Below are 25472 nucleotides of genomic sequence, written 5' to 3' on the forward strand. Positions count from 1 at the left end.
ATGTCGAATTTTAGCTTCACGACGAAGTATATTGGACTAGAAGATGAAGGATATCGTGCTCAGAATTTTTCAGTTCAACTCAACCTTACAGCGAGGGAATTATCTGTGATTCAATCCAAATTAATAGACCAATCATAACGTCAGATTTCAACTCTACGACAGAGGATATTCGATAAAGATGGGAATTGATCCCTATAATTGATGGTGTTAAATTTGGATACATTAATGTTAAACGAAAAGTGTGCCTTTTAATCTTTTCCCTATTCCCGTTACATGACTATGGGCAAAGAGGGGTAGTTGTAGACACACTTTTTCTAACCATACAAATATATATTATATATATTATTATCATCATTTTAATAAACTAACGTTTTTTTTCATTTTGTACAGCCCGAAGCCCATTTACAAAGTTGTTGGCCCAACAGTGACCCAAATCAGCAGCCCAGACCCAACAGGGACCCAAACGTGCATGGAATGGGTCAAACCAACGGCAACCTCCGATTATCCCGACGACATGGTGTTGTAGGACTCCAAAATCAATCAACAAGCAACAAATAAACGAGTTTTAGCGCAAATAGGAGTCTAAAAATAGGATTTATTAGACTATATATATATGAGTGCATGTAAACACAAAAAACAAAAGAAATATTGACAAGAAATATTGAGAAAAATACGAGAAAAATCAGAGAAGATTTCGAAAGGAAATATGAAATAAAGGTAACTTTTTTACCTTGCTTGGATCTCAACCTTGTTTGTATGTGGTTGCGAAAACCAAGTTGATTTTCGAAAAAAGGGGAAGAGCTTTTTAAAAACTAAATTATTTTAGTTGGTCGCCGTCGATCAACGACGGTCCGCGAGGTAGCGACCCATCGAAATCTGGGTTTGGGGCTGCCGATGAAGAACACGTTTGAATGTTTCAGAGAAAACGGGGAAGGGGCGTTGATCTGTTTTGAGGCTAAGGAAAAAATGAGAGATGTTTCTGAAAAAGTGGTATTTATAGCGACCCGCCAAACCAACTCGCGTGTGACCCGATCCAAGGCAGGATTCGCGTGTTTTTTTCGAAATAATGGGCTACTTTTTTTTCAGTCCCTCGCCTGTTTCAAGGATCTATTTTGACCATTCATTTTAGTTTTTTACCTCGATTTTCTTTTAATTTTACCCTCTATTCTATTGTTATTTTGATTTAGTCATTTTTTTATATTTTTTTCTTTATTTAATTAATACTACTTTTATCTTATTTTCAATTATTTTATTTTATTTTCATTTTCTTTTTATGTTTTATTTATGTTTTTTCCTTTTTATTGTATTTCACTTAATTCCATTTTTTTATTTTGTTTTTGTTTTTATTTTTTATTTTTTTAATTTTTATTATTATATATTTTTTTCTTTTTATAGCGTTTTTACTTATATATGTTTCTTATTACTGTTTTCCCCTCCTTTTTATTTGTATTGGTTTTTACCTAACATTATGTATATACATATGTATTAGTATTTTTTATTTTTATTATTTATTTATTTATTTTATTTTTATGTTATTTGATTTTTTTAATTTAGTTAACTTCCTTGGTTGTTTTTCTCTTTTTTCTCTTATTTTAGGGACATTTTATTTATTTTATTTTCGATTTCGCATTGTACTTTATCTAAATTTTTTTTCCTTTTACGGGTATGCTCTTAAATCCATTAAAGGTATGTAGTTTGGATCAATTGTTACCTTTAAATATAAACTTGCAATTTTCTTAATTAAGACAATTGAAAATTAACTAGTACCGAAAGGGAAGTTCAAGGGTGCTAACCCTTCCTTGACTGTAACCAACTCCTGAATTCTACTTATCTTTGGTACCCTATTCCCGTTACACGACTATGGGCAAAGAGGGGTAGTTGTAGACACACTTTTTCTAACCATACAAATGTATATTATATATATTATTATCATCATTTTATTAAACTAACGTTTTTTTTCATTTTGTACAGCCCGAAGCCCATTTACAAAGTTGTTGGCCCAACAGTGACCCAAATCAGCAGCCCAGACCCAACAGGGACCCAAACGTGCATGGAATGGGTCAAACCAACGGCAACCTCCGATTATCCCGACGACGTGGTGTTGTAGGACTCCAAAATCAATCAACAAGCAACAAATAAACGAGTTTTAGCGCAAATAGGAGTCTAAAAATAGGATTTATTAGACTATATATATATGAGTGCATGTAAACACAAAAAACACAAGAAATATTGACAAGAAATATTGAGAAAAATACGAGAAAAATCAGAGAAGATTTCGAAAGGAAATATGAAATAAAGGTAACTTTTTTACCTTGCTTGGATCTCAACCTTGTTTGTATGTGGTTGCGAAAACCAAGTTTATTTTCGAAAAAAGGGGAAGAGCTTTTTAAAAACTAAATTATTTTAGTTGGTCACCGTCGATCAACGACGGTCCGCGAGGCAGCGACCCGTCGAAATCTGGGTTTGGGGCTGCCGATGAAGAACACGTTTGAATGTTTCAGAGAAAACGGGGAAGGGGCGTTGATCTGTTTTGAGGCTAAGGAAAAAATGAGAGATGTTTCTGAAAAAGTGGTATTTATAGCGACCCGCCAAACCAACTCGCGTGTGACCCGATCCAAGGCAGGATTCGCGTGTTTTTTCGAAATAATGGGCTACTTTTTTTTCAGTCCTCGCTTGTTTCAAGGATCTATTTTGACCATTCATTTTAGTTTTTTACCTCGATTTTCTTTTAATTTTACCCTCTATTCTATTGTTATTTTGATTTAGTCATTTTTTATATTTTTTTCTTTATTTAATTAATACTACTTTTATCTTATTTTCAATTATTTTATTTTATTTTCATTTTCTTTTTATGTTTTATTTATGTTTTTTCCTTTTTATTGTATTTCACTTAATTCCATTTTTTTATTTTTTATTTATTTTTTATTATTATATATTTTTTTCTTTTTATAGCGTTTTTACTTATATATGTTTCTTATTACTATTTTCCCCTCCTTTTTATTTGTATTGGTTTTTACCTAACATTATGTATATACATATGTATTAGTATTCTTTATTTTTATTATTTATTTATTTATTTTATTTTTATGTTATTTGATTTTTTTAATTTAGTTAACTTCCTTGGTTGTTTTTCTCTTTTTTCTCTTATTTTAGGGACATTTTATTTATTTTATTTTCGATTTCGCATTGTACTTTATCTAAAAAAAAAATTCCTTTTACGGGTATGCTCTTAAATCCATTAAAGGTAAGTAGTTTGGATCAATTGTTACCTTTTAATATAAACTTGCAATTTTCTTAATTAAGACAATTGGAAATTAACTAGTACTGAAAGGGAAGTTCAAGGGTGCTAACCCTTCCTTGACTGTAACCGACTCCTGAATTCTACTTATCTTTGGTAAGATGCAGATCAGGTAAAAAATTGAGGTATCCGATCAACCCATTTTGTTCAAAATAAATGATCGGTGGCGACTCTAACCATTCTATTCAAGTCAAAGCCCAATTTTGGTATCATGTCATTTTTAGTTCTTTTTTATCGTATTTTCAATAATAATTTCCCTTGGCTCTTTTTCTAGTAAAGGGTATCATGGCTACTGGTGTTTTAGACTATCAATGCAAGTTTTTTATTGGTCTTTTGTTTTTCATTGAATACATGCTTAGTTGCTTTCCCGATGTTCGGTTCCTCTGTTTGTTTGTAAAAGATAGTTCGTTGATTATCGTATTTATGTGCCGGGTAGGATTGTTGTTAAGGGGAGATCGCTTTTTTCGTTGGCCATTTTGGTTATTCTTCAAGTTTCTCTCCTCCATGTTTTGATGCTCGAAGTCGTTGGTGTGTTCAGTTTATGTACGTCGCTGCTCTATTTGTTAATGATTTTGTTTATCATGCTATCACTAAGCGATCATTGTTATATTTTATTTTCGATAGTCATGACTGTATTTGTTCAGTCTGTAATTGACAAGACTTTTGTTGATACTACTTTTGATAAATGAAATATTTTGTTTATTTTCAATAAAAAATTATGGGTCAACGAATTCGTATTTTTTTAAATAATTATAATTTTATGAATTAAAATTATCAAAATTAAATTTAGTTTATGATTGAAGGTTTGAATGAGATATTTTTTTATTATTAATTTAACATATTACGTTAGCCTCTTAATGACAAATAAAGATGTGATATTTATTTTATAATATAATTGAATGATTGAATAAAATATTATATAACTTTTAAAAAATTATTGTTACAAATGATTATTTTTATATAATTAATAATTACTGAAAAAAATTGTTCTGTTTGTGGCGTGTACGAGTATGATAGATTTTTCCCGCTCTCTAGACTCATCCCTCGACTTACTATAGCCATAAATCAATCGGCCTTATATACTAACTTCCAAAATTTCAGTCAATTTTCCTATTAATATATTTCTTTGAATTTACTTAATCATTGAATTTACAGGATTTATATTTGAACCGAATGGTCGACACGTGTCACATCCCTCAATCCAACGGATATCAAATCTAAAAGAGTAGGGGTGATTGCCAACGCCATTGCAATCACAGTCAAAACATAAAGCCTTTTACGAATCCCAAAAACCTAAACGAAATGATGGTTTTAGTTCCATGCAATGAGACACATGGAAAAAAACATCGTCACGTGTTTCCACCGTTATGATTGATTCCTTTTTATAAATAATTTCAGTGATAGAAAATGTCTTATAATATACGATTTTGACTAATTTTTTTTCGAATTGTCAAAATGACCAACAAAATCGCAATGCGATCTCTAAATTGCAACGCGATCTCCAGTATCGCAAATCAGTTTCTAGATTCGCAACGCGATTTTGACTATCGCATTACGATTTTCTAAATATTGCGATTTTCTAAATTCGCGTTGCGATTTTAGAAAATCGCAATGCGAATATGTAAATCGCAACGCGATTCTGACTATCCAAAGCGATCTCCAGTATCGCAAATCAGTTTCCAGATTCGCAACGCGATTTTGACTATCGTAATGCGAATATGTAAATCGTAACGTGATAATACAGAATCGCGTTGTTGCGATTTTAGAAAATCGCAATGCGAATATGTAAATCGCAACGCGATAATATAGAATCGCAACGCGATTCTGACTATCACAATGCGATAATACAAAATCGCAATACGATTTTCCAAATTTATGTTAGTCCAAATTCGTTGCGATAGTCCAAGTTCACGTTGCGATTTCTTAAGAATTTTCTCTAAAAAGATAATATCCGCACGGACGTGTCGAAGAGACGTATTACCACGACCACGACCACGACCACGATCATGACCCGGGACGGGACGGGACGGCGGCGGCGGCGGTGCGCGAGAGTTCCCCTTGTTCTCTTCCACTCAACAAGGAAGTGGAAAATCCAAACCTTAAATACCCATTCCCAATAGTGTTTCCAATACTATGTGGGATTGAGTATTGCAAACACTTGAGAATCTTTTACACTATCGCAACACATTCTTTATTGTTTCAAACTAAGATCTTACAAATGGCTTGAGAATCTTTTACACTATCGCAACACATTCTTTATTGTATTCAAACTCCACGTGAATTTGAAATAGTTAAAATATAAACTTATTTTAGATTTTTCACTATCGCAACAACACGTTTTTCAAACTCTCGCAACACATTTTAACTATCGCAACATATTTTTCAAAATCGTGTTACGAATCTAGATATTCGCGTTGTGAATTTGGAAACTGAGTTAAAAAATTAGAGTTCGTGTTGCGAATTTAAGATCGAGTTGCGATTTTGTTGGTCATTTTGACAAATCCAAAAAGAATTGGTTAAAATCGTATGTTATAAGACATTTTCGGTCAGTGAGGTTATTTTCTATTTTTCTACCCCCAAACACCCCCTCTCTCTTGTTTTTTGGTGTCTTAATTTCAGTGCATGACTGTCTAGCTTTGGAAAACAATCATCATCTATTGTAAGTACTCTCTTCTTTTAACTTCTTTTACTGGTTTATTATGTATTGCTTTTCCTTTCAATCGATTACCCATACAAACTCACTTTCATATGCCCTTTTTCCCTCTTTTAAGAAACCACTTACGAGCTCAATGGTTTTTTGGTATATTTTCTTTTATCTTTCCTAATGATTTCCCTTCGATAATGATTTCTCATTTGAATAAAACTAATCTTGATTACTTCAAAAGATCAACTTTTCTTTGGATGCAGAACCAATTTCTCAGATCTTTGCCTTGTACTTGTTTGCAGTTTTTAATAAAAAAAAGCTTTTCTTCTCTTATTTTTAATTATTTTTTATTGTATTTCTCGTCAGCTAAACAAAGTTGACCCAGAATATCACAAGAAAACAAACTTTCTTTGCCGTCAAAAGGTTTATCATTCATCTATACTCTAAAGTCCTCAATAGAATTAATCAAATTCAATTTATGAACAACAAAACTGTTTTACCCTTTGAAGCAGAAAAGATCATCTCTTGATACAAGAAGAAGAAGAAACCTTTCGAGAAAAAGAAGAAGAAGAAGAAGAAGAAGAAGAAAGAAGAGGAGATTGCTGAGATTTTGGTTGATTGTATTTGAACAGTGAAGCTAGAGATAAAGAGACTGTGAGATATATCAACAAAGAGATGGGATCTTTCAAGGGTCATGCTTTGCCAGGGACTTTGTTCCTTGTTGTTGGTGTATGGCACATATGGAGTTCCCTTGTCCGGTTTGTGTCAAACCCCAAGTCTTTTGAGGTCAGGGTGTGGAACCCTGTTCCTGGTTTTAATGGGAAGTTGAAGCACTTGGAGCTTTATGTTGTAGCCATTGGTGCTTTCATTGATCTGTGCATTGAGCTTTTGTATTCAACCCACCTCAAGTTTATTGTCAATGGAAGCCTCAATCCATCGCACTTGAACGATTTTGAGCATTCAGGGATGCTTCTCATGTTCTTCCTCTTTGGTTCCATCGCTTTGCTTTCAGAGAAAACGAGGTTAGTCATAGTGTTTTAATTAGTTCCTTGACTTTATTTGTTATTTGATAATTATCTTTATGTTTGTTATGCAAAAGTATGAATGAAACGGGAAGAAGAAGAGGGGAGTGGATCAATGGACTTCTGCTTTTGTTTTTGTTTACTTTGGAATAACCGACACATAAGATTCCTTTTTGTTGAACATTATGTGAAAGCATAGAAAACCTGCTTTTAGATAATCAAGACAACAATTAAAGAATTTGCATTTAGGAACAAATCTTTCTCTTGATCTCACTTTTTGTTTTATGAACAGTATAACAATGCCTGTAATGAAGTTGCTGCCAAGTCTTTTTTTACCTTTTGTTTGCCCTCACTTCGCTGTTTTTCCTTGCCCCCCTTTTTTTCTTCAGGAAAACACATGGAAAACTGAATAGCATTGTTTTCTTTTTACTGCTTGATCAAAAAGATCTAGAACCTCCATTAAACTGATATAATCATGCTCTTGACAGAAAATTTTTGAACTAGATGGTCTCTGCCCTTGTTTTCTCTTCATATCAATAATAGATTTAATGGGATATTTCATAATGAGCTAATCGACGATGTCTCTTAGTCTGGCAAACAAGGTGTTTTTGAAAGGCAAGGTAAATAATGCAATGTTTTTGCATTTTTTTAAAGGCATAGAGCCATAGGGGATAGGAGGGAGGAAGTTATAAAGGTTTTATAAGCAGCAGATATTGCATGAACTGCTTTGTCTTCCTTTTTGTTTTGGGAATGATCGCATACCAAGTGCCTTGTTACATAACTGTAAATTTCATCTCCAGTTATGGTTAATTCTATGTCTGAAATATGTATGGCTAATTTTTCAAACATCTTGGTTGGAATCTGTTGTTGGTCAGTTTTGTTTCGTTACCACAAGGATCCCTTTGTCTTATTGCGGCCGCAGCATTCACCGCAGAGTATATGCTGTTCTACTTTCACTCAACCACTCACAAGGGCCTTGAAGGATACTACCATCTTGTCCTTGTCCTTCTAGTAGGACTGTGCATTTTGACCACACTCGCCGGAGCTCTCTTGCCAAACAGCTTCCCGGTTGATTTGTGTAGTGGAATTGCAGTAACTCTCCAAGGCCTCTGGTTCTATCAGACCTCTTTCACCCTCTACGGCCCCATGATGCCGGACGGTTGTCGACTCAAGGATAATAATGAAATCCGTTGCCATCTGGTAGATAGTGAAGTTCGAGGGCAGTTGATTGCTAACTTCCAGCTCTTTTCTATGGTGCTGGGTGTCGTTGCTGCTGTTGTGGGATCATATGGTTTTGCAGCTTCAAGATATGGGAATTCTGATCTTAGAACCATGCACTCAGTTCAACATGGTATGCAATCTTTAACTTTGGATGTAAATTAATTTCAGGCTAGCCCTTTTTAATGCATTTTTGGAATATGATAAGGAGCTTTGATGAAATGTTGTTGCAATGGTATTTTACAGGCTGAAGCTGCATGGAGCTTAAGCTAATGAGGATCTATTAATTGAATACGAGGGAGAGATTTGATGGAGGACTTGAAAGTTTCCATAGCTGGTGAAATAGAGCTTACATTAGTATTATTATTAGTTCATTAGAATCAACAACACGAAGAACAAAAAAATAATGATGGTGATGCAAAACAACTAAAGAAGACAAAGAATCAACTATACCTCAATTTAAATATTCTTTATTCCTGTTGACTATGGTAATTGTCGTAACCGATTTTCGTCCGGGCACGAAATATTACTTGGCGGGAAAATTGATGTAAATAAATGGTTTTGAAAATAATTTGGGAGTCGCCATCGGCCTTTTGGGTCAGGTAGGTCGAATACCTAAAAATTATCTTTTAACAGAGTTTTTAAGAAAACATCAGTTAAAAGATGAACTGATCTGCGTTTATAACCAAAAATTCTTTCTTTTTAATAATAAAAAGGGATTCGTGGTCGGTTACGTTTAGGGAAGGATTAGCACCCCTATAACGCCCAAAATTGGTACTTTTTAATTATAAATTGTCTCTATTATTAGAAATTTAAAAATTCAAAGATATATTTAATTTATAATTATGTTATTTCAAATTTTATTACTATAATTTTTAAGAAAATATATTAATTTAAATATATTTATAAAAATATTTACTTATTTAGAAATATCATAAAAGGACTTCTAGGTGCCTTAAGACAGCTCTTTTCTTGATATTAAAAAAATATTAAAATTTTAATAATTTTAATAAAACTAAATTATAATTTTTATAATGTTTAAAATACCAGAATAGGACATCCAGTTGTTTTAAAACTGCCATTTTCTTTGATATTGAAAATAAATAAACATTATTATTTAAAAGAATGTAGATATATATTTATATGAATAAGATAATAATAATAAAATAATTATGAAAATAATAATTTAAAATATAAATAAACAATGAGTAAAATAAATAAAATTAAAATTAAATATAAAAAGTAATAAAACTTATAATTAAAATTGGTGACTAAATTATGACATATCAAGATTAAAAGCTCTAGTTTGAAATATTATGAAAACTAGGTGTTACTAATGTAATTAATCCTTAATTAATTAATTAGAGGTCAAAATAAAAGTTATTAAAGTTGTAAGGACTAAATATGGTATTTACCCTAAATATATATAAGTATACAGGCTAGGACTAAATTATAAACTAAATAAAATCGAAAGACCGAATTAAAAGGTTCAAGATTTGATTTCAGTGACCAAAATGAAAAGTTACAAAACTGTGGTGGCAGCGAGTATAGTTTACCCACGCGAGAAATTACAGATATACCCCTTCCCCAAAACGGCGTCGTTTGGGGAAGGGTTTAAAAATCCCTTAATGCCGGCCCTTAAGGGCCAGCTTCTCACTTTCATCTTTCCTCTTCTCTCTCTAGCTGAGAGAGAAGAAAGACTCTCGCCTCTCTCTAGTTTTCTGTCGCCGGCCGGCCACCACCAACGGCGCCGATTACCACCGCCGGCCGCCACTAACGGTGGCCGGAATTCCCAAATTACCCTAGAGTGTAGATCTCAACCTCCTAAGGCCGAATATGGCATTCGCTTGTCCTAAAACGCTTTAGATCGTTCTAGATCTAAAATAAATCGAAGGTTTTACCTTCGGTTTTACAATGATTCCGGTGGTTCCAAACGGTTTGGAGGCTTTTATGATGGTAAGATGCTCCTTTTCCTCTTCTTTCTGATTATTGGGTGTCGATTTGTTCTCGTATTCTACTCTCTGTTTGGTTCACTGTTCTTGCCGTGGCTTTTTGTTTGTGTGTTAGTTGCCCCTCTGTTTTGGTTATCTCCGATTCTTTCACCTCGTCCCCTTTTTTCAGGTTTGGTGGTGGCTTTTTATAGCCACCACAGTGCTCGGATTAGACCAGTCCAAAGAGGGAAGCTTCGGTGAGTCACCATAGCTATGGTGGTGACTCACTATAGGGCTTCAACGTGTGTGGCTTTCATCATGGCAGCAGAGCTTCTGGAGGCTTCAACGGCGAGGTGGCGTGGCACTAGAGGCAACGGCGGCTGGGACGTGTCCCTAGGGTTATGATACCCTAGGGTTTCCTTGTTGGGACCATCTGGGCCGTTGGATCAAAACTAGATCCAACGGCTTTGATGCTGGCGGCTAGGGCAAGAGATGATATAAATCCTAAATTGGGTTTAGGGTTTCCTGTGGGCTTTTGGATTTGGGCCGGTTACTGTTGGATTTGGGCTTGTAATAATATTTAATAATAATATTAATAATAAATAATAATATTAATAATAATAATTATAATTATAATAATTATAATAATAATAATAATAATATAAATAATATTTAAATGAAAAAAATGAGTATCTTCAGCTGCCCCTCTTTGCTTTTTCTTGTGTTAACAAGAATAGAGCAAAGACGAAAAGATAATAAGTTTTTTCATTTGACTTCACTTGATTAATATGGAAATGTTGAATAAATTCTTCTCTTTCTTCAGATGAGTTCTTCTCATTATGAACTTTCCGCTGGGGATGATGTTGACCTATTTCCTTCTGTGATAGAGTCATTCAAAAGGTTGAATAAGCTCTTCTTATTATGAACTTCTTCTTTCTTCTTCAGATGAGTTCTTCTCATTATGAACTTTCTCTGGAAAGGTTGATGCTAATCTATCTGCTTCTGTGATAGAATTATACAAAAGGTTGAACAAGCTCTTTTCATTGTGAACTTATTCTTCTTCAGATTAGTTCTTCTCATTATGAACTTCTTCTTCAGATGAGTTCTTCTCATTATGAACTTTCTCTAGAAAAGCTGATCTATCAAGTGATGGATTTGAACAAAAGGTTGAACAAATTCTTCTCATTATGAACTTCTTCTTCCTTCTTCAGATGACGAGTTCTTCTCATTATGAACTCTACCTGGCAATGTTGATCCATCAAATGATGAATTCAAACAAAAGGTTGAACAAATTCTTCTCATTATGAACTTCTTCTTCCTTCTTCAGATGAGTTCTTCTCATTATGAACTTTCTCTGGAAAAACTGATCCATCAAGTGATGGATTTGAGCAAAAGGTTGAACAAATTCTTCTCATTATGAATTTCTTCTTTCTTCTTCAGATGACGAGTTCTTCTCATTATGAACTCTACCTGGCAATGTTGATCCATCAAATGATGAATTCAAACAAAAAGTTGAACAAGTTCTTCTCATTATGAACTTCTTCTTCCTTCTTCAGATGAGTTCTTCTCATTATGAACTTTCTCTGGAAAAACCGATCCATCAAGTGATGGTTTTGAACAAAAAGTTGAATAAATTCTTCTCATTATGAATTTGTTCTTTCAGATGAGTTCTTCTCATTATGAACTCGAACTAGAAATGTTGATCCATTGAATGATGAATTCAAGCAAAAAGTTGAACAAGTTCTTCTCATTATGAACTTCTTCTTCATTCTTCAGATGAGTTCTTCTCATTATGAACTTGACCTGGTAATGCTGATCCATCAAATGATGAATTCAAACAAAAAGTTGAACAAGTTCTTCTCATTATGAACTTCTTCTTCCTTCTTCAGATGAGTTCTTCTCATTATGAACTTTCTCTGGAAAAGCTGATCCATCAAGTGATGGATTTGAGCAAAAAGTTGAACAAGTTCTTCTCATTATGAACTTTTTCTGGAAAAGCTGATCCATCAAGTGATGGATTTGAATCTTTGCTAAAATCTTTGAAATTCCTGTCAAAATTCAACATGGATAAAATGAATGAAAATGCACCTATTTTTGCAAATATCTAAATATGATGCATGAATGTTGATGCAATCTTCATTTGACTTCAAAATGGTGAACTCGGTTTTCCTCCACTTCATCATTTATTGCCAGGGTCACCTCTGGATATCAGTGTAGCAACTTATGCTATCAAGCTTGCATTTCTGAAGAGCCATCTGATCAATTTGTATATTTATGTCTTCTTTGTTTCATGAAAGTCTCAGAAGAATTGTTTCATTTGTGGAACTCTTGTCGTAGTCAGAACTATCTTGGATAAAACCAACTTTATTTGCTTGGACTTGTGTATAAATCCCATAAAGCTTTCATCTTTGAAAAGAGAATCTATCATATTTAAAAAGAGAATTTATCATTTTTGAAGAGAGAATCTATCATCTTTGAAGAGTGTAGATGTAGATATGCCTGATTCATCAGAGATTAATTAGGAGAGTAGAGTCTGTTCTGATTTGACTCTTGAAACATATCATAAGGATAATTTATCTCAATTCCTTTCATGTCTCCACATTTAATTCAATCTTGAATACAACAACTTGGACCATATCATGTCGAGATGCTTAACCACAACCTGTCCTTCAACTAGTTTCTTGTGGTTAAAATTTAGCTCTCTTTTTGTGGAAAGAAATCTTCATCATATCTCATCTTATAATCTTGAAGTTGAAGAAGACAAACTTTATCTTGGATCAAAAATGGAAACCATATGATCGTAACATTGGTTCAGCATCAGAATAGCAGATTCGTAAAACATTTGACAATACATTCATCTTTTCCTGTGTTATCTGTCGAGATGTAAAACACTTGACAACACATTCATATTTTTCTGTGGCTTCTGCTCAGATGTTCGTAAAACATTTGACAACACATTCATCCTTTCTTGTGGTTTCTGCTTAGACGTTCGTAAAGCGTTTGACAACACATTCATCATTTTCTGTGGTTTCTGCCAAGATTTCTTAATCATTGAAGCTCTTTGCCTAGTGTTCAAAGCTTTTGAATGATGTCACAAGACCATTTGAGAGCAAAACTCAGTGGAGATTCAAGTGTGATGTTAGTATGACCAAAAAGTTGGTCAAATTCACAATATGCTAGTGTCGAGTTGAATAAAAGATACCAACTGATCTCGATATCATCTCGGGCAAGGGAAAGTGTGATATTGATTACGTTTTCTTCGCTGGGGATGAAACACCCATGATAAAACCAAAATAGATGAAAACTCAATTCACCATGGTTGGCAATGATAACCCTAGTAACATCGGGAAAGAGCAATATACATGCATGAGCTTCTTTCTTCAATGTCATCAAGTAAACAAAACTGATGTGAAAAACAACTTCGTAACCTCAACAGTATGGTTGAAACTAACTGAAAAAAATCTCAAAGAAATATTTTTCATTTATCACCAACATACAAAAGGCCAAATTCAGATTTCAAGGTCTCGAGGAAATGATCCTTGGATCGAATGGTCTACAAAGGGACCATATTTATTCATGCAACCATGATGTAGCTTAACAAAGAACACACTTTCATGTGACACATGGTTTAAGAATATTGGGTATTTGAAACCATACTTGCTGAATAGATATTTGTTCAACAACAGGACCCTAATACAACTGCCTGATGAACGAAGCAATTATGTATGGTTAGCTCGACTGTTACTGTTTCACCATTTTCATTCTTCATATCTTTCTATCTTATTGGAAATATTTTCTCAAATCAATGATCTTTAACACATGATGATATGGGCCTTCAGCATGTCCCAGCATTTTACTGATATACATATTTAGGATACATAAACATTCCTGATTCTGATTGAAAAGGGTTTTCAGCATGCCCCAACATTTCTTTCTTGTTAATCTGAGCCTTCAAAATGCCCCACATGGATCTGTCTGAAGGAACCTTTAAAATGCCCCAACATTTGCTGATACAGATGTTAAAAGTGTGCTCAACATTAAAAAATGCCCAAATATTCATACTGAAGTGAGCCTTCAAAATGCCCCAATATTCTATTTCTGTTTGAAATGGGCTTTCAAGATGCCTCAATATTCTACTTCTGATTCACTCTCAATGTCTGTTTAACTGAAATGTCATGATCCCCACGAGGTCCAATTTTGACAATGAACTATTGTAGGTACTTGTGGCTTTATTCATGCCCCAAATCTGTTTATGTTGAATACTCTCATTCTGGTGTCACTAAACAATAGTATTGTCAAGTAACAGAAATTCTCTTTATGTTGTCACAAACTTAAGAAGTATTCGATCATTCTGACAAAAATGTCTGAAATATGTGTCTTCTGAATGAGGTGACCATTTTCTGTATCTGGAGGGATTTAGTCAGACAGTGAAGTAAAAATAGCTTGGTAATCTGTTCTAGGCTGACACAGTGGCTTATCATCTTTCAGTGAAAGCCATCTCTGAAATATACTTTTCTGTGGGAGTGAAACCAATTTATGCAAACAGTAATCTGATGCAATAACAAGACTACATATACAATGGTACACGTTCATCAAAAATCCGCACCCATGCAACATGTTGATTCTGATAACAACTCATCTGATTATGAAGCGATCTTTCAGGATGATTTCACAGATATTGATAGTTCTTCTGATATTGAGGAAATCCTGAATTCTTATTCTGATGAGGAGAATAAACTGTTATACTTGACAAAAACAGGATATTCAGAGGTTGAGGCTTCAATAGCCATGAAGAAATGTGGTTCAGATTCATCAATTACAGAATTGACAGATTTTATATGTGCTGATCAACTGGTTAAGACTACTGACACACTTCTTCCAGTAGAAGGTAGGAATTCATTATACAATGACCCCAATTACAAGCAAAGGCAAAACTTAGGCTATGATTTTTGAAAAGGGAGAAGCAGAGGAAGCTTGAAAAGAAGCTTCTTAATGAAGACGATCATGCAGTTCATCTTTCAATTTCAATGATTGGTTATGGGATTCCTACCGAACCAGATCAGATAACTCAAAGAACACTTCCAGAAGATGCTATTGGGTCTTCTTATTTCTACTATGAACAAATTCATCTTTCAAATCTAATGATTGGTTTTGGGGTTCATACCAAACCAGATCAGATAACTCAAAGAACACTTCCAGAAGATGCTATTAGGGCTCCTTATTTCTACTACGAGAATGTGGCACTTGCTCCAGTTAATGTTTGGACTGGAATATCACAGTACTTATTCGATGTAGAGCCAGAATTTGTAGATTCGAAGCATTTTCATGCTGCTACACTGAAAATGGGCTATATTCATAATCTGCCAATTAAGAACATATTTCCTCTTATCTTGTTTTCTCCATGCACTATACATGATATTTTTCCATTGACAAAGAAATGATGGCCTTACTGGGATCCAAGAACAAAGTTGAACTGTTTATAAACATGTACAGGAAGTGCCAAATTGACAGAAAGGATCTGTAAGGCTCTTGAAGCTTATGACAATGAGCCACCTTCGAGTGTCCAAAAGTATGTTCTTGATGATTGCTGAAAATGGAATCTGGTATGGGTTGGAAGGAATAAAATTGTTCCACTTGAATCTGATGAGGTGGAAATTCTTCTAGGTTTCCCTAAAAACCATACACGAGGATCTGTATAGAGACATTTCTATAGTGGTATTAATGTCCTGTCTCTTTTCTCTGGAATCAATGATGCAGAGATTGCCTTCTATTGTCTTGGCATACCTTTGAAAACAGATGTACAAGAACTGAATGATGATCGGTTGGAGCAATTGATGAGTAGATTTGTCGATTTCGACCTTGTTATCGATGACATCCAGTGTAAAAACCTTACTGGAAGAAATAAACATCATCAGGATGAAATAGAAGATTTTTGCTGGTGCATTTTCTTGCAATGACTACCACAGTGATTGTCTCTTCTGCTGCTCCAAAATACACACTGTCATATCCCACTCTTCCCTAACCATGGAAAGGTTTAGTTGATGGTAAAACTGGTTATCTCAACTTTTGGAATCCTGTACGGCATACAAATGTAGAATTTGTTCCAATGTCTTATTCTGTGCCATAAATCCTCAAATTCAAATTCAGCAATCTTCTGAAGGACATAATGGGTATCATCTTGACAAAGAAAGTGATCGGCATAGAAGAAGTATCAATGATGTATCAAGACTTGAGCCAGCATCACGGTATAACCAGAGTGCAGGTAGTGACTTGTTCATGGTTCTATAATGTAATCTTCTAGAGAACATAAATTGATGGTTGGGGAAAATAATCTGTCTGGTGATGCTTATCGCCCTCATCATGAGATAAACGATAATCTTTCTTAATGAGCTGCTAATAATGTCATAGGAGAGTGTCAAAAGTTCAATTCTCCAGACTTTCTGGCTTTTTGGACCACTTGCCTTCAAAAATGTGAAGTGTTTCATCATTCTGGCATCACTTTTTCTACAATAGAGGTAGATTAGGCAACAACTTGCTTCAAGTACCTTCTCCATTTGAGACTGTCGTGTTTGAAAATGTTTTTTCTCCTTTCTTTATTGAAGAATGAAAGAATTTTGCAAAGTATTACCCCTTTCAGGTTCACAATATAATCAAATTATAAACAATGAGTTTAATGAATATCAAATAAATCAACTACACTTTTAAATCATTCAAAAATCATAGTCCTATGGCAAGTGTCAAAACTATTGACTGATTTAAGGTGTAGGTGGATTCTGGTAAAGTAGGTTCTTTCAAGTTGGTTCAGTATGTCGCTTCGGGCTTCCACTAACTTGAAGAAATGGTTGTTATGCTCATCTTGTAGAGATACTTCTTGATTCCAGAATCTCAGGAACGTCTTTTGGGATGTGCGGTGCTTCATTTAAGATCATCTCTTATGTCGTTTGTTGCACCATTCAATATTCGAGCCGCCTTTTCAGGTTTTCAACACGAATCCTCCTTTGGTTTCAAGATGTTATTTAAAAATTTATATCTTGAACCCCCTTTTATCATTTTTTATATCATGCATTAAAGATTTTAAAAACCAATTTTTGCAAATAAAAATCAATCTTGAAAGGCGGAATGAATTCTAAAGATATTCTCTTTTACTTAGAAATTCATGTATGATTAAAATGGACTTTTCAGGTACGTAACGTAGGTCATGGCTTATGGTTACGAAAGAAAGGGATAAAAAGGCCCAAATAAGTGTTTAAGGGTAATCAAACCAAGGATCAATTTATTCTGATGCCATCAATCTTGTTTTGTTTGACTTTGATCTGCCTTGCTGGGGAATTTTCCATCAACTGAATCCCTCTAGACTGCCAAATTTTGGATTCATTTTCATTTTCTCATATCTCCAGCATTTCTTGCTCTTCTTGTTTGTACTTGATCAACCTTGTAACTTGAGGCTCAATAAGTCACCCATCTTGATTCAATTTTCCTTTTTTTTTTCTTTTTTTTTTCTTCTTTCTTTGCTGGATGAGTATAATAATTCAATTGCTTTGAGCACCTCCTTTTCCTTTTGCATTTTGGAGGTTTTCCATTATTCTTGATTGGATTGATCTTCAAGCACTCTGTATTTGACATACTTTGTAGTTAAAAACTTTCATGACTTCATGGAAACTTGTCTTCGTAATAAAACTGTATTGACAATCTTTATTCTTGTGAGCCAATATCCTTTACCTTTCCCCCCAATGTAGAGGTTGATCCTTGGTTAGGGTTGAATTAGAAGAAAAATTATTCAGGCTCAAATGGGGACAACAAAGGATATATATATATATATATTAAAGGATAAATGAAACAATGCCGTTCATCATCTCATACACAGAAACCTTTGTAAAAAGAGGTATCCACAGGGGGATGAATATTCAAGATTAACTTTATTTACATGAAAAAAATGTAATTAATGCATGATATATTTATTTCAATCAATCACTTTCCCCTTCTTCTTTGAGTATGCCCTAATCACTCGAAATTATCATCAATGAGTTGGTCCATAATGCCTCATCTCGTCTCTTCTTGCAGTAAAATTCACGAATAGTTGAAAGTTTGGTTCTTTTGAGGTCTTTTGGTTTATGATGGTTTTGTGTTTGGAAGGACAAATGTGTGACTTTTAAAGTCATGTATATGGTAGAAGGGGTAATATCATAAACCAACCAACTCTATCCGAGAAGGTAAACATCTAGAGTTGATGTCTCAAAAACAAGTAGAGACATTTCTTCAGAATCTCAGATAAATGTAGTGTCAGGATTTGGTTTTGGTAAGGGTCGAGTAATTGGCATTGGATGGGATATTGAAGATATAATTTTACCACTTGCCAATAGATCTATAACTCTTGAAAAAGTAAAAGAATATTTAATCTACTTGATACTCAATAATCTCAAGATTAAAATTTGACTCCTTACTCATAACCATAAAAGAAACACATATTTATTTATTGCACAAAAGGCGGAGAAAGGAACAAAAAACATATTCAAACAAGATACTGAAAATAGAAAGTACAACAGTGGTAGATAACACTTCCACTTGTTTATGCATCATTACTCCTCTATTGTTGGGTGTGTACTTGGTCCATGATTTTTATCCTTATTTGCCCCTCATTTCTTGATCGTTTCTTGTGTCAAGACTCCCTTGTCAACGAGCGTCTCTATTTCCTTTAACAGTGACCAATAATTCCCTATTGAATGTCCAGATACTCCCAAGTGAAAATTACAGAAGCTATTTTGATCATAGCAATGGACATAAGGCTTTGGTGACACCTTCACCAATCTTGGTGTAATATATTGACCTTTAACCAAATGAGGGTACAAGTCCGAGATAGATTCTTGAAAAACCTTCAGAGTTTTTCTCGCTCGCGAGGCTATCACTTTCTTTGATCGTTCTGAACGAATGAATGCTCTCATGTTATCGAGGGGGTTCTAAATATTCATTTCAGCTATAACTGGGGTAATATTAACCAGATTTCTTAAGTTTCCCCTTGCCTTACTGGTTTTCGGAAAATCTGATATAGGTATCTGAGGTGTCTTCTGGGTTATATCTGCCTCATTCTTTCTTAGACCTATAGGCCAATCTCGAATTACATCCATGGGAGCCTTTTGATTTCTTTTCCCATTTTCTTGTGCCTGATATTCTTCGTAGGATTTGGTTATATTAGTTTCTGTTGCAACAATGGTTTCTGAACATTGAACCTTAACCCCTTCTTTTATCTTGCATTTTTGAATTGCTTGCTCTAAAGGGTCTTGGAAATTTCCCTTAAAGTTACCAGGAACCTTAGCTGAACAATTTGGAATTCTAGTCTGATTTATCCAAGGAACTTCCTTATAGGTCCAATTCTCATTTGGAGGCCATTGTGATTGATAAAGTTGTGGAGTAATTGATCTGGCTGAGAGCATTTTTGGATGCAATTTTTCACTCGAACAGTGGAAGGGAGGAAATTGATGATTTCTCCACTTATGATGATGTTAGAGAAATTATTAGGGACAACCCCTATCATGTGATTAACATAAGGAAATTTTAATATACTGATGAACAAGTAGTGAACTCTTTTTCAGTCAATGGTGGATGTACTTGAGAAGCAACGTCTTTCCATCGTTGTGAATATTGTCGAAAGCTTTCATTGCACTTCATATTCATGCTTTGCAACATTGTTCGATCAGGGGCCTTATCAGTCATGTGCTTGTATTGACCCAAAAAAGCTTGAGCTAAATCCCTCCAAGAACGTATTTGAGTACGTTTTAGCTGATTATACCATCTGGATGCAGACCCAGATAAACTGTCTTGAAAACAGTGGATCAATAATTTTTCATTCTCTACATAGCCAGTCATACAACGACAATACATAGTGATATGATATGAAGGGCATGTGGTCCCATTATACTTCTCAAAATCTGGAACCTTGAACTTTGGTGAAATAACCAGGCCAGGGACCAAACTTAGTTCTTTGGCATCTAACCCATAAAATGACTCAACTGTCTCTATAGATTTTATCACCTCTTCTATATTTTCCAGTAGTTGAGTGAATTTTTCCTTCTCAACTGATTTGTTTAGGTCAAGGACCTCATTACTAATACAAAATTCATCAGGCTTCAACTCAAAAGTAGTAGGACAATAAGTGGGGAACGATGCTCCAGCTTGATATGGTGAGTTCTTAACAGCAAAGTAAATCAGTGATTGAATTTCCTGGGGTACAGAGGTGAATTCAGGAATATGAACAGGTGTAACGCCCAAAGAATTTGTGGGGTTTTCAACAAGACTCTTTCCAGCTGTCTGGTGCTTCTCAATCATTTCTTTCATATTGTTCAGTAGATCGATATGAGAATTTGTGATATTAGCTTCAATTTGTGCCAACTTGCTCCTTAATTCCTCTTGTATTTCTTTATGCTCTATCTCAAATTTGGCTAGCCTATCCTCAGTTTCTTTAGACATTTTTCTTGTGTCGTGCTGAGTGTTCTTGCTTCAAGGAAAAACCAAGATCACTTCGTTTGAAATCCTTATTTTAATGAATGTTTTAATGTATTATAAAAAAAATGCAAAGATGCCAAATGCAAATATAAATATATGAATGTAATAATAAGATTACAAATTGTGCAATACAAAAGCAAACATGAAAGTATAAATACAAAATGAAAAATGCAAGGATGCAAAATGCAAATGTATGCATGAAAAGGTGTTACTCAAGAATGATCATCTTAGAACAGATTTCATTGAACACAAAAGTTTCGGTACATCAAACAAAGTTTTACATATAGGGATATATTTTATTCCTAATTTCTCCAAAGCCAAATTAGTCTATCAGCTTAAGGGACATATTGCTTGTCTGGACTGCAACTTCTTCCATGACATTCTCCTTTATCTTCTGTGTCACTTCTCGGAGTTGCTCATTTTCCCTTGTAAGAGAACCTTTCTTTCCAAGAAGTTCTTGAACAAGATCTTCATATATGTTGCAGCTCTTTTTCAGCTTGGTGACCCCTGTGATCCACTCTTCTGGGGTGCTTCCTAGGCCAGCATTTTAAAAGGTTTGACAGATCTTCTGAAAATCTTCATGCATGGTTTTCATTTTTGTGCTCAATTTCTTATTTTGGTCGTTCAAGTCCTTCAAATAACATGTTTGAGCTTCATAAAAACCTCCTCCACTCTGAATGCCCTGACTGATGCTCTTACCATAGACTGCTTTTGGTATCAATCTGGCAGGATCTTCGTGGAGTACTTTTGGTATTAATATAACCGGTTCTCTATGTACAGAACTTCCCTCGATCCTCGTAGTTTCTTCAGGATGTCTTTCCTTGGCCGCATCATATTTTGGTTGATCATAAAACTTTTTGTCCATTTACGATTTCTTTCCAATTTGATAAACAGTATTTCAAGTCAACACCTTTTGGTTATGCCATGATCATGTAATGCAGACAAAAGAATATAAACAAATTATAGCAATGTAACATGCATGGAAAAATAAGAAAACAAAAAATAGAATAATTAGTACCAACTAATGGAAAAAAATCTATTTATCAAGGTATAAATCTTAACCTCATGCTTTCTAGTTCCATGCTTTGTTTGGAAAATTTAACCTAACCGCACGATTTCTAGTTCACATGCATTTATTCAGGAAAAAGAAAAGGAAATAAAATAAATTAAAAGCTAGAGCTTATTTCTCCTTTGTGTATACCTACTGACAAAATTTCGGCATGATTTCAGATCGGGAGAGTTTCTAGGGTTTATTATATGCATGTTTTTAGTTCTAGGAGTATAGGTACTCGAACTGTCCTTGTTGATGCCCCCTTGGGCTATCAAACCCTCAATCCTATTCCATTACAGACTTAAACGGATCGAGTTCAATTCGAGGGGATACATTTCTCTATGACTAACACGGAGAATAAATTCTCACGAAGACATAGAGCATATAAACCCCGAAAGTTACTTGCTAGGTCTGACACGGAGAATAAATTCTCACGAAGACGTCGCTTTCACTCCCACTTAAAAGGGACAAACTCAATTATAGAGCTTTATGTTATGCAAGTGTTGTGTGTGAGGAGAAATGTTAAAACTTCTAACAAACAAATAAAATAATTAATTCTTGAATATAATAAATAAATAAAATAAAAAATAATAATATATAAAAATAATAAGTAATAAAAACTTTGAAAGAAAAGAATTAAAAATTAAATATATGAATTTTTAATTTCTAACTAATAAAGACAATTTACAATTGATTTTAAAGTTTGACTGGATCCCCAGTGGAGTCGCCAAGCTGTCGTAACCGGTTTTCGTCCGGGCACGAAATATTACTTGGCGGGAAAATTGATGTAAATAAATGGTTTTGAAAATAATTTGGGAGTCGCCATCGGCCTTTTGGGTCAGGTAGGTCGAATACCTAAAAATTATCTTTTAACAGAGATTTTAAGAAAACATCAGTTAAAAGATGAACTGATCTGCGTTTATAACCAAAAATTCTTTCTTTTTAATAATAAAAAGGGATTCGTGGTCGGTTACGTTTAGGGAAGGATTAGCACCCCTATAACGCCCAAAATTGGTACTTTTTAATTATAAATTGTCTATATTATTAGAAATTTAAAAATTCAAAGATATATTTAATTTATAATTATGTTATTTCAAATTTTATTACTATAATTTTTAAGAAAATATATTAATTTAAATATATTTATAAAAATATTTACTTATTTAGAAATATCATAAAAGGACTTCTAGGTGCCTTAAGACAGCTCTTTTCTCGATATTAAAAAAATATTAAAATTTTAATAATTTTAATAAAACTAAATTATAATTTTTATAATGTTTAAAATACCAGAATAGGACATCCATTTGTTTTAAAACTGCCCTTTTCTTTGATATTGAAAATAAATAAACATTATTATTTAAAAGAATGTAGATATATATTTATATGAATAAGATAATAATAATAAAATAATTATGAAAATAATAATAATAAAATAATTATGAAAATAATAATTTAAAATATAAATAAACAATGAGTAAAATAAATAAAATTACAATTAAATATAAAAAGTAATAAAACTTATAATTAAAATTGGTGACTATATTATGACATATCAAGATTAAAAGCTCTAGTTTGAAATATTATGAAAACTAGGTGTTACTAATGTAATTAATCCTTAATTAATTAATTAGAGGTCAAAATAAAAGTTATTAAAGTTGTAAGGACTAAATATGGTATTTACCCTAAATATATATAAGTATACAGGCTAGGACTAAATTATAAACTAAATAAAATCGAAAGACCAAATTAAAAGGTTCAAGATTTGATTTCAGTGACCAAAATGAAAAGTTACAAAACTGTGGTGGCAGCGAGTATAGTTTACCCACGCGAGAAATTACAGATATACCCCTTCCCCAAAACGGCGTCGTTTGGGGAAGGGTTTAAAAATCCCTTAATGCCGGCCCTTAAGGGCCAGCTTCTCACTTTCATCTTTCCTCTTCTCTCTCTAGCTGAGAGAGAAGAAAGACTCTCGCCTCTCTCTAGTTTTCTGTCGCCGGCCGGCCACCACCAACGGCGCCGATTACCACCGCCGGCCGCCACTAACGGTGGCCGGAATTCCCAAATTACCCTAGAGTGTAGATCTCAACCTCCTAAGGCCGAATATGGCCTTCGCTTGTCCTAAAACGCTTTAGATCGTTCTAGATCTAAAATAAATCGAAGGTTTTACCTTCGGTTTTACAATGATTCCGGTGGTTCCAAACGGTTTGGAGGCTTTTATGATGGTAAGATGCTCTTTTTCCTCTTCTTTCTGATTATTGGGTGTCGATTTGTTCTCGTATTCTGCTCTCTGTTTGGTTCACTGTTCTTGCCGTGGCTTTTTGTTTGTGTGTTGGTTGCCCCTCTGTTTTGGTTATCTCCGATTCTTTCTCCTCGTCCCCTTTTTTCAGGTTTGGTGGTGGCTTTTTATAGCCACCACAGTGCTCGGATTAGACCAGTCCAAAGAGGGAAGCTTCGGTGAGTCACCATAGCTATGGTGGTGACTCACTATAGGGCTTCAACGTGTGTGGCTTTCATCATGGCAGCAGAGCTTCTAGAGGCTTCAACGGAGAGGTGGCGTGGCACTAGAGGCAACGGCGGCTGAGACGTGTCCCTAGGGTTATGATACCCTAGGGTTTCCTTGTTGGGACCATCTGGGCCGTTGGATCAAAACTAGATCCAACGGCTTTGATGCTGGCGGCTGGGGCAAGAGATGATACAAACCCTAAATTGGGTTTAGGGTTTCCTGTGGGCTTCTGGATTTGGGCCGGTTACTGTTGGATTTGGGCTTGTAATAATAATTAATAATAATATTAATAATAAATAATAATATTAATAATAATAATTATAATAATAATAATTATAATAATAATAATTATAATAATAATAATAATATAAATAATATTTAAATGAAAAAAATGAGTATCTTCAGTAATTGCTTGTTTTGAAGATTAATTTAATTTCAAAACACGCCATGATATCTTATGACCTATTTTCTTTTCTTAATCATGTTACCATCCATGGGCCCTGATCCCTGGCCGCTTCACAAATTTGTTCTCACCGTACTTCTAAAATTCAAAATGGCAAGTGATCCATTCATTGTCCCATGCCTGGGGACTCTAGCATTTCCTTACGTTTCTAAATTAGAAATACCTGAAATGTTCTACCGCAGTGAAGTAAACAGGTATTTAGTTACCAGAAACGATCTAAATCGCAACCTGATCTCTTTGGTACTGAAATGTCAATATCCAAATCGCAACCTGATCTCTTTGGTACCGAAATGCCAACAGTCAAATCGCACCTCTACTTCAGACTAACCAATTTACGCGATGTGGTCCATGTAATTTCCAATTTTCATCCAGTATACTCTTTTTAAGGCCCAAACATTTTCTTTGAAACTGGTTTTGAAACTTGATACATCAAGAGGGTGAAGAGGATAGATCCAAACATTTTCGTAAATGTGATGATTTTCAAATTCATGATAACAATCAAGAGGGTGAAGAGGATAGAGTTCATTCAACCATATCCAGTTGATCATAACAAGAGGTTCAACAGACGTATCTATATCATATCCCCCTCGGTCATAGGCAATTGAAATTGCAAAGGAATAATGTCGCTTGGTTTAGCATCTGTGAGAGATGAGCAACACGGGGAATGTTGGAGATGAATGCTTTCGAGATTGAAATTTGGATGGGGCAATAGGGTTATCATCATCTGGTAAGGACATGCACAATAGTGTGCTTTTGGGATGACGGCTCGAACTAGCTCCATTAGCAGGGGACGTAAGTCACATTCTTAGGGCGGAGGACAATCGCTCGAGACTTACGAGTGGCTA

The 25472-nt window shown here is 34.3% G+C and overlaps 1 protein-coding gene across 2 annotated transcripts; it reads left to right on the forward strand.

Moving 5' to 3' along the window:
- The first annotated feature begins 6450 nt into the window (after positions 1-6450).
- LOC120172290 (transmembrane protein 45A-like) lies at positions 6451-25194 on the forward strand. Of its 2 annotated transcripts, XM_039179780.1 has the most exons (5): positions 6451-6964; positions 7840-8315; positions 8416-8440; positions 8492-8539; positions 25184-25194. In XM_039179780.1, the coding sequence occupies exons 1-4, from the start codon at positions 6618-6620 to the stop codon at positions 8502-8504; spliced, it is 861 nt and encodes a 286-aa protein (XP_039035711.1). In that variant the 5' UTR covers positions 6451-6617; the 3' UTR covers positions 8505-8539; positions 25184-25194. The 2 variants fall into 2 exon arrangements, with proteins under 2 accessions (XP_039035711.1, XP_039035712.1); XM_039179781.1 differs by lacking the exon at positions 25184-25194 and having other exon boundaries at positions 8429-8518.
- The last annotated feature ends 278 nt before the right edge of the window (positions 25195-25472 follow it).

This window comes from Hibiscus syriacus, unplaced genomic scaffold, assembly GCF_006381635.1.
Source record: "Hibiscus syriacus cultivar Baekdansim isolate YM2019G1 unplaced genomic scaffold, ASM638163v2 tig00111848_pilon, whole genome shotgun sequence".
NCBI lineage: Eukaryota > Viridiplantae > Streptophyta > Magnoliopsida > Malvales > Malvaceae > Hibiscus > Hibiscus syriacus.